Here is a 12212-nt window from a genome sequence, read left to right on the forward strand (position 1 = left end):
CGCGCCTCTTCCGGCCCGCGCCGCTTCCGGGGATGACGACTTCCGGTGAAGCCGCGTTCTCATTGGGCTATGGGAGCCGAGGGGGCGCTACTTCCGGCGGTGGGGACTGCAGTGTCGGTCAGTGAAGGTGAGAGCAGGGCCGGGAAGGGGGAGCGGGAGGGGCTCCGGGAAAAGGGTCCCGGGGACGGGGATCTGGAATCCCGAGCTGGGGGACAGGACAGGCTGGGGACGTCCTCGGTGTTGGGAGGCTGGTGGGAGAGAACGGGGGCCAGCGTGAGGTCGCGGCGGGGCTCAGGAGCGCCCCCCGTGTCCCGATCCCCAAGAGTCCCCGTCCTGTTCGGTGACCCGACCCCTTCCTTGTCCCCGTCCCCCGTGTCCCGCCCTATCGCGCCCCCTCGGTGCCGCGTTCCCCGCTCCCCGCCGGCGCTGTGACCCACCGGTGTCTCCCAGGCCAGGCGGCGCCATGGCGGGACGCAAAGCTGCCCTTAAGGCCGTGGACTGGGCGGCCTTCGCTGAGCGAGTGCCCCCGAACCAGCGAGCCATGTTCAACGCGTTGAAGACCCGCAACGATGCGCTGACAGCCCGGTGAGTGCCCGCCCCGCCCCGCTTCGGCAGGGCCCGCTCGGCCCTCCCCAGCCAGCCAGCTGGGAGTGCTGGTGTCTGCCGCTGTCTGTGGTCCCGCACGAGTGTCCTTGCAGGTATTAAAGCAGGTCACCTTGAGGCGGCTCGTGGCTTTTTTTGGCAAATCACCTTTAGTTAATCTTCCCTAGAGTAAACCCGTAGCTGCTGTTCTGTGAACGCGCTTTGCTTTAGCACAAGTTTGTCACTGTTAAGTGCTCTACAAATTAATGTGTGGTTCTCAAATCCTTTAGCGTCTTCTTGCCTGATACAAATGCTGGCTGTTGCCGGGAATGTTGCTGATTGCTCTGGCTCAGTGTTGTGAAACAGCCTCATCCTTCCTTAAAGACTGCACCCAGAGGGGCTGAGCTCTGCTTGTCTGTCCAGAGTAGCCTGTTCCAAGGGTAGAGGGATTTGCAGAAATGGCTTGTTTCAAACCTAAGAACACCTAAGCTAAATATAGCAAGCTGTGCTGATGCTCAGGTTGCTGCTCATGTCTGCATCCCTTCAGGTTGGCTGCACTGCCAGAGAAGCCACCGACCATTGACTGGGCTTTCTACAAAGCTCATGTTGCCAAAGCTGGAATGGTGGATGAGTTCCAGAAGAAGGTCAGTCTCCTTGCCAGCTGGATATTGCTCTTTGGAGTTTAATTGGGGCATTGAGAGGAAAACACCAGGATTAGCAGAGAAGGTTGGTCGAGTCACTATGAAAATTTGCCTCCCAAGACTGGAGGCACCCATTGAGCTCAGATGGGTCTGGGAGCTTTGTGGTGAGGGCAGTAACTCTGAAAGGTGAGTCTGGTGTTGGTGCTGTGTCAGTGCTGCGAGGAACTGGTGGTGCTGTGTGTTCTGGGGGTGGTGGGTAGGACAGAGGAGGTGGCTGGAAGCTCCTGGGTGAGCAAGTGTTGCTTGGGAGGGACAGGGAACAGCTGCACTGATCACTCTTAGCTCATTAACTTACATGGTTGTGAGCAAATCCTAGTAGTAAAGGAGGGAATGCTCCCCTGCAGGAATGATCCCCTGCTAGGGAAGATGACCTCAATGTGACGGATTGTTTCAGTCAAACAAGCCTTATAAAAATCTGTCTTTCACTTTACAGTTCAGTGCACTAAAGGTTCCTGAGCCAGTGGATACACAAACTGCCAAGATTGATGCCCAGGAGAAGGAAGCTGTAAGTGAGCCATTCCCTACCAGCGAGGTTGTCCCTGCTTTCTGTGGGGATGGGAAGGGGTGAGAGGGAGGTGATGTTCTGGATGTCCCCCTGCATGGGCAGGGCAGCCTGAGCCAGGGCACAGCTCTGCCCTTGTCACGTGTCCCTGGCTTTCTGAGCAAGGGGATCCCTGCACAGGGAAGGGTTTGGCTGTTTGGGGTCTGCTGGAGATTCCATCAGTTACCCAGTGTAACAATGATAGATTTTAGTGCCAACTGAAAGCGTGGTGGGGGTGTGTGTGCAGGTTCACTCTGGGCAGTGTCTTTATCATAACCACACTCCCCACGTCCTCTGCTCTCCCCAGGCCAAGAGCACTGCTGAGTACATCCAGGCTTCCAAAGCCCGCATCGCCCAGTACGAGCAGCAGGTGAGGCTGGACTTTGCTTAGGGAATATTCTCTGAACTCTACACCCTTTGCTCTCCTGGGTGTGCTTTGCTCCTTCCTGTTGACCACTGACTTGTGATGTGTCTTTCCCTGCTTCCACAGCTCCAGAAGCTCAAGAACATGATTCCCTTTGAACAGATGACATTTGAAGACTTGATTGATGCCTTCCCTGAAACCAAACTGAACAAGGAGAAATATCCATACTGGCCCCACAAGCCAATTGCTGATCTGTAAACTGGTCAGGGAGCAGTTTAATGACTGTCAGACTCCATGATCTTATAAATAAAGAGCTTTCTCTGTCCGTGGCTTACATCTGAGACATGAGTTCTGAGTAACACGGAACAATACAGTAACTTGCAAACATTCCACTTTTTCTGGATTTTGTGTTTTCTACCCATGAGCTTGTTTTGGTAGCAGGGACCAAGCTCCCTGTCCTGTTGATCGAACTGAGCCCTGTGAAATGCAAATAAACCTCCTGTCCTTCTCTGTAACCATGAGGTGCAGGGAATGGAGTTCTTCTGCCCTTGCTGGCAGACACTTGCTCAGAAGTTGAACATGTGTGTAGCCCTTTGAGATTCTGGAGTGTATTTGGCAGTGATTTGTGTGTGTCTGGAGTGTCTCAGGACTTCTACAGGCACAGGTCTGGCAGTGTTTTCTAGGCTGATTGTGATTGTTTTTTAGGAGTGTGTTGAGATGCACATAAAAAAAGATACTTTTTTAGTTATTTTTAAAAACACTTAATCCTGGTGCTCCTTTTCTCTTTGCCCTGGATTTCTGAAAGCTGCTGATCTCACTAAAACTCATAGAAATGATAGTAAAGACTTGCATAGTTCTATTTAATAATCTGAGGTGGAATTTTTTAAAACACCTTCCCTCAAGATAGAAACTCCTCTAAGAGAGGGCAATCGACTCCCTTTCCTCTTGGTCATGTTAAAGGTCAGAATTACTGATAGGTAGAATGAAGGTATTATCCCCAGATTTTACAGCTCTTTTATTCAAATACCTTAGTAGCCAACAGCATACTTCAAGAACATCCGTAATTCTACTGAACCAGACTACAAAGCAGTATGCATGCAGATCTCGGGTCCTGTGGCACTGGATTTTAATTTAGTTTTGTTTTATTCAGGCAACTGAACTGCAGCTCTAAATTGAGCAGGAGCAAATTACAGCAGGGGGTGAGAAGCAACACAGTGGAGAACAACTGAGCTGGCGCTGGGCAGAGCTGATCTTCAGCTGCTCCATTTTACAGAAATCACAGTAAAAAAGAACAGGGACAAGAAGAGGTGGCTGTAGAGAATCACCTTCTCCAGAACTGGCAGAAATGGGTCCAGCTCCTGCAGCTGCAAGAGGTGCTTGTTTGCCTGCCCTTGTCCCTGGGCCTTCTTGGGAGTGTGCAGCAGTTGGGGACCCCCCTTGGCCAGGTTGCCTGGGGGTCTCTTGGGCAGCTCCTGTGGCTCTGCAGGGAGCAAAGGGCAGTGTCAGCACAGCGGGGCCACCACAGCTCACACTGCCTGGGGACACTGTTTGCCCTGAGGAAACCTGCCCTGGCTCCAATAAAGGTGCAGGAAAATGCCCCAAACCTACTCTGTGAAAGGTGTTATGGAGTGTTTTACCTGGTTGGAAGCTTCTGAGGACCTTGTCCGAGCGCAGGGATTTGCGCTGCTGGTACAACAGGAAGAAGGTATCTAGCACAGCCATGATCATGAGCAGGAAGGTGCCCAGGAAAAACACCACTGCAGAACAACAGGAAAATGCAGAAGACTGGATAATTGGCATTTTCTTACATTCCATTTGCCTGGTGGGGAACAGGGAAAATCTAACTCCAGCAAGCTAATCAAGCTTAGCTGTTCATGTCTATAAACACCCAGACGTTCCTTAGGGCTGGTACCTGGGTGAAAATCAGGGTTTATTTGGTAAAGGTGGGTACCTATTATGGGTGGTTTGTTGGAGGAAGTCGGGAGGCTGTTGTTGAGGATCACAGCCAGCATGGAGCTGCCAAGGATGATGGCAATCTGGAAGTTGATTTTCTCCTCGAGGGAGCTGGGTCCAAACAACACAGCCATGTCCAGCAAGTACAGGGCACACGTTGGGAGGATCAGGTTCAGAATGTAGAGAGTGGGTCGTCTCTCCATGGAAATCTGTTGAGGAAGATGAGCAAAATTTGATGAGCAAGAGATGACTCGGGGTGTTGGCAAATGCTGGTCCCCTAATATAAAAAATAATCTTGTTTTATACTGGGGGTTTTGGGTGCCATATGAGTGCAATATAATATGGAAGTACCGCCATACCAGATAGGTGACCACAGAAAAACCTTTGTCATCCACCATTTCTGTGTATTCAATGATGCTCAGGTTGGTGAACTTCCATTCTCCATCAGTTAGAAAGAAACTCTGGCTGTCTTTCATGATCTCTGCTGGTGTCCGTCTTGTCTTCATGACAAAGTCTGTTACTGCTTGGGCAGGAGGCAGAGGGGGGAGGGAAGTTGAAGAATTTAGGAATTTATTAGAGGTCAGTTATTCCTCTCCCTTTCCCACCCAACTGAGGGCGTGTGCAGACAGGGAAGGGGGAGGTTTCATGCACTGCTCAGGTTTCTCAGCCCATGAGGGAGAAATTGAAAAGGTCTCTGTAAAGAGGCTTGGCTGGACCTCTGAAAATGTGGCTCAGAGGGGAAACATCTGGTGAATTAGGGCAGCTATCCTTTGTGGATGAGACCAGGAAGATTTTGTGTCACCTCTGCTTATATTTCAGCCCTTCCTGTTGGGATTAATTCTAACTGCAGTTTGAATCCCTGAAACTGTCCTTTAATGGTTGGATTTGATGCCCTTGGAAATCTTTTCCAGCCTTAGGATTCTATGATTAATTTCCTCCCACTTCCATGGCTTTCAAATGTGTTTAAAGATCAGTCCTGCAAAATTCTATGTGAACAAGTAGCAGTTTTGCAGGAAGCCTCCTGGTCTCGGGCCTCCTGTAGAAACCAGTCCTGGGAGGGGCTTGCCACAGAACATCCAGATTGTTCCAGAGATGTTGCTGGGAAATGTGCCAGGACAGAATGGCAGCATTTTAACTCATTTTCCCTGGTCTCATATGACCTCAACCCCACTGTGAGCATGTGGTGCTGCTCAGGAGCCCAGGAGTTAGCAGGGCACATCTCATCTAGTCCTTCTTCTCCAAATTCAGCCCAGAGGTGGTAAAGCTCAACCTGCAGCTGTACCTGGGTAGAGGAATGAAGCTATGCTCAAGTTGCAGGTCTGGGTGTCGAAGGGGAACTTGAGGATTATCAAACTGCATGTCAGGGTGACCTGGAAGGGCCGGGTGGAGTTGAAGCTGCCGTTGTGCATGAGGACCATGTAATTCAGCTCTGGGTTTTGCCCGTTCACTCTGCAGGGAACAGACAGGGAGAGGAACTGAGCCTGAGATGCTGCCTGTGCCTCAGTCCCACAAAACCAAGCTGTGAACACCCTGTCTGGGGGGCTCAGAGCCATCGCCCAGCCATGGGATGCAGCAGCAGGAGAGGAAACCAGGCTGGGAGAAGGGCTCGTGAGCACTTTGGGAAGGTTTGCTGTAGCCCTGCACCTCCTGAGCACCTCCTGCCTCTCAGCCCTCTCCAGGGCAGGGGATCATTTCCTGGCTCTGCTTCCCAGTCCTTTCTCCTTGTGGAGAGCTGGTGGAAGTGCCCATCCCTCTGTCAGACCCCCAGTGCTCTGCCCTGTATCTTTCCACACACTACTAAAGGTCACTTTATTCCGCAGCAGTGCTAGTTTCTGCTGCTTCCTCAGCTCTAGCTACAGCCCAGAGGGGATATTTCAGGAGCTGTTACAATATTACAGAGCCACTAAGTGCTTTGCATAAACTGTGGTCACCATTAATCTAAATTAGGAGGCTCTTGGTTAGGAGAGCTCAAGGGAACAAGTTTCAGCCATGTGAGTTTATCCCATTTCCTATAATATAACCAACAGTTTGCATCCATGGTATTTCTGTTAAGCCAGTGAAAAAAAAATGAAAGGGGAACCTACCGCTCTAAGATGAAGATGGGGGGTGACCAATACGTATCCATGGGCAGAATAATTTCAGAAATGTTACAGAAATCCAGTGGGTCCCAGGTTGCAAAAGGGTTCTGCCATTCCTGAGGGAAGAAGTTGCAGGAGAGAGATGAGCTCTGGGCTGAACACCACACGTTGTGCTGGGAATCAGGAGAGAAACTCTTTGAGGAACCTACCAGGTTCAGGACGAAGTAAAAACTGACTGTCTGGAGCTTTTCCACCTGGAGAAACAAAAGTACCTTGCTGATTTTCTTAGTGCAGAAGCTCTTTCCTGACCACAGGCTGCAGTAACTGGGCTTGGGAGGAGAGCTCGTGGCTCTTGATCCTATGGCTGAAGAGTGGGAGCACACAGTCCAATGCTTAGGAGAAATAATAGATTATTGTCAACTTTTCCATGGCAGTGTACTGCAAATGCCCTGAGCAGTTCAGGCACTCTGCAGGGTTTTTGGAGCCTCCTACAAAGCAGGCTGCTCCTCTGGATGTGACTTCAGGAAGGATTTGGAGGAAATACTCCAGATCTTCCAAAAGTGCTTTCCAACAGCAGAAGGCTGAAGTGGAAGGGGCTGATTCTCACCCCTGTGGACTTGCTGTCAGAAGACTCAAACCCTGACCTAGTAATAGCCCAGTTTCCTGTTGTAAAAACTCATTTTGGTCCTTACCACAGAGAGAATTGCCACCAGTATGAAATCCATCTTTACTTCCACAGGCTCCTCCAGGTTGATCTTGGGCAGAATGTACGTGTGCAGCTTGTTGTGAGAGGAGATGTTCAGGTAGTCAACAATGTCATAGTAGGTGCAGAGGTACTTTGGAGCAGCCCCTGCTGGAAAGAGAATTCCACTTGAAACACAGAAACATCAAGGCAAGACCTCAGCCTGTGAGAGATGCATCAAAAGAGAAAGGCTGTAGAGCTGTGGATGTGAAAAACATTGTTAACACACAAAAATCCCTTCTCACACAGATGGCAACAGAATTCCTCAAAGGTTTTCTATCCCCGTTGCACTTACCTGTCCCAAGAGAAAAGGTGAGGATGGCTACAAAAACTCCCTGCATCATCTCCTGCTTCCAAATAAGGAGGAGAATGGTACTGTGTGTCTTATGAACTGGACCAGGACACGTCATTTGTTATGTGGAAGTTGATTTGATATTTATTAATGAGGGATGGATTTTTGTAAACAGACATTTTATCTGTTGGAAGGAAGAATTTGCTAATGGTTTGATGTACTCAGCTGGCTCTTGGGAGTAGCCTTTTGTTGTGGTCAAGGAAAAATAAGGTCATTAAAAAAAATCCAACAATTTGAGGGAGAAGGAAAGAAAGGGCTCATCTCCGCAAAGTAAAGGCAAAGAGCCAGAGGTACTCAGCAGCAAATTTGCTCTCATTTACAGGGCTGAGAGTTTGCCGCAACCCCACTGAAACGGATCAGGAATTAGTGCCTATGTGACTGAGGGCTGTGGGGGAGGCCGCTCTCCTTTGAGCCCTGTCCTGCTCCCCAGCAGGACACACCATGTCCTCATTTCCCACTGAGCCTTCCATGCACCTATGAATTTTCTGTTTCTGCCTCCTTGTTGATCTCCCATACTCCTCATGTTCTTTTCTCAGTCCTCACAGTTAAGATGAAAGGCTCAGAGACTTCTGGGTTTTTTATCTCTCTGTGTTTTCCTCGGCCGCCCTCTTCTCCATCTCTGCTTTTTTTTTTTTTTTTTTTTTTCCTGCTGTCATCCCAGTGATCCTTGCGGGTCCCATCCAGCCCAGGATATTCCATGATTCTGTGATTCTGTGAATGGCTCCATGGCAGCAATTGTAATCAGCAAGTCCCACACTTGATTGCCTCTCCGCCAGCAGAATTCCCCATGGCAGTGGATGGTCCTTCCCCAGCAGTGTCCCCTGCCACTCTCCCTGTCCCCCACGGACTCCCATGTTCCCCACCCATGCCCGTGTCCTCCCCAGCCCCCCGTGTCCCCCCCGTGGACCGCCATGTCCCCCCCAGACCCCGTGTCCTCCCCCGCTGCCCGGGGCTCCAGAGTACCCGGGAGGGGCTCGGGGGTGATGCCGCGGATTGCCAGCATCACTAGGGGGGCTGCACTACAGCGACCGCGTGGCCTAATGGATAAGGCGTCTGACTTCGGATCAGAAGATTGAGGGTTCGAGTCCCTTCGTGGTCGGCCTTTTTCTTTTTTTTTTTTCCCCACTGCCCCACATTTTTAAATCATCTTTTCCCGTTTCTCTCGTCGCATCTCTGCTCCTCCCGGCGCTGAAGGGAAAATGCGAGCCCCGGCTGTGTCGCGGCGCTGCCGGTGCGGCCCCGGCCCGGCCCCGCTCTGGGCTCGTCCCTCAGGGGTTCCGGGCCGCGCCCTCAGAGCGGGGTCGGGGCCGTTCCCGCGGGCCGGGGCGCGCGGCCTGCGCAGCCCCAGTGGCCTAATGGATAAGGCACTGGCCTCCTAAGCCAGGGATTGTGGGTTCGAGTCCCATCTGGGGTGAGTGCTCCGTTTTGCGTCTGCCAGCCCTGTTCCCGTGCTCTTCCTCCCCGAGCCTCCTCCTCCTCCTGCCCCTGCGGCCGCTGGGTACGGCTGCTTGGTGGGAAGACGTTCCCCGTGCGGGTGGGAGATGCCAGGTGAGGAGGTTGATGCGCCAGGAGAACGCAGAGGTGTGGATAGACCAGTGCCCTGTCTGCAGCACTGGACATGGAGCCTGATGTGGGGAAAGACCAAAGAGGGAGGTCACGGTGGTCCGTGGTGTGTTTTGGGACAATGAGGTCCCCATGGCAGCTGCAGGCTCTCTCCATGTGCAAAGAGCCGCTGTTGATGGGGTGTTGTGACTGCTCCTGGCCAGTGGTCCCTGTTCAGATTTCATGGAAAGAGAAACAACGAGGAGCAGCTACAAAGTGCCCCAGGCTTGGGTGCAAAGGTAGATGTTTTGTCCAGCAAGTTGTGTGGTCCCAGAGCTCAGGTGAGGCTGTGATCGAGGGGGTAACAATCAGCTTTGCTTTGGGACCTGTGGATGAGAGGTGTTAATGAAAGGCTGATTTTTGGAGGGATGTTAGTGGAAGGATGGCTCTGATCAGGTCATGGACATCCTTCAAGGTGTCCCAGAAGGCACCAAAGCAGAGCAGTTGCAGTTGTTTAGTTACCTTTGTCTGGGCAGAGCTGGATTTTTCTTGAGTCAGGGAATTTCAGCTGCATTTTTCTCTTCCAGCTGCTCCCTGCATTATCAGCGGCACCAACAAAAAGCCAATGGATGCTGGTTCATGTCCACCTTACATGGGGGACCTCTTCCCAGAGCAGGACAAGCTGGGATGGTCAGGAAGCTTTACTCCATCAGAAACCACTCTCCGTGAGGGGCTGCTCAGTGGGGTCACAGAGTTCAGCTGTGCTGCTGGGGGCCAAAGTCCTCCCTATAAGTGCCTGTGGGATAAAGCCCTCTCAGATTTGCTGAATTGAACAGCTGCCTGGAGGGTCTTTTCCTGCGGAGTTAATGGGTTTTAAAGGCAGCTGTGGTCAGGGTAATGCCACACCCGTAAAACACAAAGTGAAGTTTCTTTTTAAGTAGTTTTTCTCTTAGATGTGGGAAGCTCTGCTGCCTGGAAAGCAATGGACCTGCCCAAACCCTGGTCACTGTACCACCGACTAAAATACTTTCCTGTGGTGAGCTTTTGGGAAACATTTTTTGGGATTAGATGAGAAACACGGGTTTTGAGGAGAGCTGCTGCAGGTGGAGAACAAACAGGAGGTTAATGAGACCCGTGGTGTTTTTCCAGTAATGTTACAGCTTTCTGCTGAATGCTTCCTGCACTGCTGACTGTGACTGTCACACCTACAGTGACCTAGTGGCACACCGTGTCTCAGGGGAGGGGGATGTCCATCACCAGGAGTGTGTCGGGACAGCCAGCCAGACTTGGAGGAGGGATGGATTTGGGGGTACCCGGGGGGCACCTGTGGGTGACACAGGTCACCTGTGTGACACTGCCGGGGGTACCCCTGTGGGTCATCGCTTGGCCTCATGGATAGGGCGTCTGATTTTGGATCAGAATGATGGAGAGAGAGTTCGAATCCCTTCGTGCTTGTTTTAAAGCCACCTAGAGGTGCTCGATTCGATGCGTTCCCATTTCTCCTTGGCGGGCATCGTTGTGGGGGTGAGAGTTTCAGCTCTTTTAGGCTGGGATTTTGCCCCTGGGGGTCCCTGTCAACGAGTGCCAATTCGCACTCCTCGACGGGGCAAGCCCTCGAGTGCGGACGAACCTGGTACCGGGAAAACGAGATTCTCACTATAGCCCAGAACGCCGCATCACTGTGCCGATGTTCGGCTTGCTGTCTTAGAGTGAGGAAAGTGAATACAGCGCCTTATTACCGTGCGCGGAACGCTGACCTAACTCAGCGACCGTAAGGAGCGTTTAGCCCTTCAATGATAGAATTCGAACCCGGGGCCTCTCCCATACGGGAGCAGCGTTTTGTCCACTCGGCCACCGCTGCCCCACGCCCGATACCGTTTGCTGGCTCCGTGGGGTCCAGAGCGAGCGCCGGGTTCTGGGCATGGTTCGGGGCTTCAGCGCCGGGTTCCGGGCATAGTTCGGGGCATGGTTCGGGGCTTCACTGCACCCCAAACCGGCCCCGCCATCTCCCTGTGGGGCGGAGGGGCGCGGGGATCTCTATTCCCACACACACACACACACAAACATCCCCACCTCGCGCTGCCGTCTCTGAGCGGGGGTGTGGGAGATGGAGGCGGCGGGGAGCGGGGCCTCTCCGCTCAGACCGGGGTGGTCGCGGGAACACGGGCCGGGATCCCCCGAGCTCACTCACGGCAGCACGCTCCCGTCTGGCCAGCAGAGAGTTAAGCGAGGCGCCTCCGACACGCCCGCGTGCGGCCCCAGTGGCCTAATGGATAAGGCACTGGCCTCCTAAGCCAGGGATTGTGGGTTCGAGTCCCATCTGGGGTGACTCTTTTCCCGCAGCAGCGCTCTCCGATCGCGGCTCGCCCCGTCCCACATCCCCAGCTCTCCGGTTCGCACCTCGGGGCGTACATCACGCGTTTTTCCGTCGCCTTAAATCAGGCGCAACTTCTGAATCTTCTTTTAATCCCTGAAATTGCCGGCTCCTCCACGCCCCGGTGTCACCTGCTCGTCGGGGGCTTTTCGCGTTTGATTGAACCAAAGTTTTACAAAATGTGAAGGAAAGGAGCCCCGAGCAGCGGGAGGTCCTGGCAGCCTCAGTGAGGCTGTTGGTGTCCTGGAAGGTGACAGTGGCGACAGAGGGTGTTCAGTGTCACAAAAACATCGCGAGCAGCGACATCCCCCTGTTTGTAGAGGCCGGGGCACAGCATGGAACTTCAGACACCTGTACCTGTGAGAGAGGTGCTGGCAGGGACCCCCCTCCCATGCCCAGGGAAAAAGGGGATTCACCATCCCTGGAAGTGTTCAAAACGCATGTGGATGTGAGTTATTATTTACATACATATTAAAATATAAGTACATATTATATCAATGAATACTATATGTATTATGTTGAAAAACTTTGCTATATGAATATGGTTTCTTTTAGTTCTGCTATTAACAAAACTTAGAAATAGTAGTGTGATAAATGTATTTTTTTTATTGGACTATAGCGTGGTAATGTAAAAAGCTTTTGTTCATGTAACTAAGAGAACGATAAAAAATATAATCAGAAAATTCTTCACATTCTTGGATTATCAGTGACACATCAGAACCCTAGGGAAAGAATTTATGGATCTTCTATTATCAGGGAGTACCGACATGTTGATTTACTGGTTGAGGGAGATGATTTTGAATAATGCATGAAGGTCTATGAATATGCAACATGTTGATGCATTTAAAGTGTTTTCTGAGTTAGTGAGTGCCCTTGGCTAAAGGCTAAGCACCCGGCCATATAACCTTTTGCTTTATTGTTTGTCTCTTATTGCCTTTTATTAAACCCTTTAAAAATTACCAGGAAAGTGAAGTTCATTTTTC

General features: G+C 51.6%; 1 protein-coding gene and 3 non-coding genes across 4 annotated transcripts; all 4 read left to right on the forward strand.

The window, feature by feature from the left end:
- The first annotated feature begins 5 nt into the window (after positions 1-5).
- ATP5PD (ATP synthase peripheral stalk subunit d) lies at positions 6-2577 on the forward strand. Its single transcript, XM_062506102.1, has 6 exons — positions 6-127; positions 451-585; positions 1130-1226; positions 1717-1788; positions 2132-2194; positions 2315-2577. Exons 2-6 carry the CDS (start codon positions 464-466, stop codon positions 2444-2446), a joined length of 486 nt encoding a protein of 161 aa, XP_062362086.1. The 5' UTR covers positions 6-127; positions 451-463; the 3' UTR covers positions 2447-2577.
- A 5762-nt stretch (positions 2578-8339) lies between these two features.
- TRNAR-UCG (transfer RNA arginine (anticodon UCG)) lies at positions 8340-8412 on the forward strand. Its single transcript has one exon. It is a non-coding gene; the product is annotated as a tRNA-Arg (tRNA).
- A 242-nt stretch (positions 8413-8654) lies between these two features.
- Positions 8655-8727, forward strand: TRNAR-CCU (transfer RNA arginine (anticodon CCU)). The gene has a single exon. It is a non-coding gene; the product is annotated as a tRNA-Arg (tRNA).
- Positions 8728-11110: 2383 nt separating this feature from the next.
- Positions 11111-11183, forward strand: TRNAR-CCU (transfer RNA arginine (anticodon CCU)). The gene has a single exon. It is a non-coding gene; the product is annotated as a tRNA-Arg (tRNA).
- Positions 11184-12212: the final 1029 nt, after the last annotated feature.

This window comes from Cinclus cinclus, chromosome 20, assembly GCF_963662255.1.
Source record: "Cinclus cinclus chromosome 20, bCinCin1.1, whole genome shotgun sequence".
Lineage (NCBI taxonomy): Eukaryota > Metazoa > Chordata > Aves > Passeriformes > Cinclidae > Cinclus > Cinclus cinclus.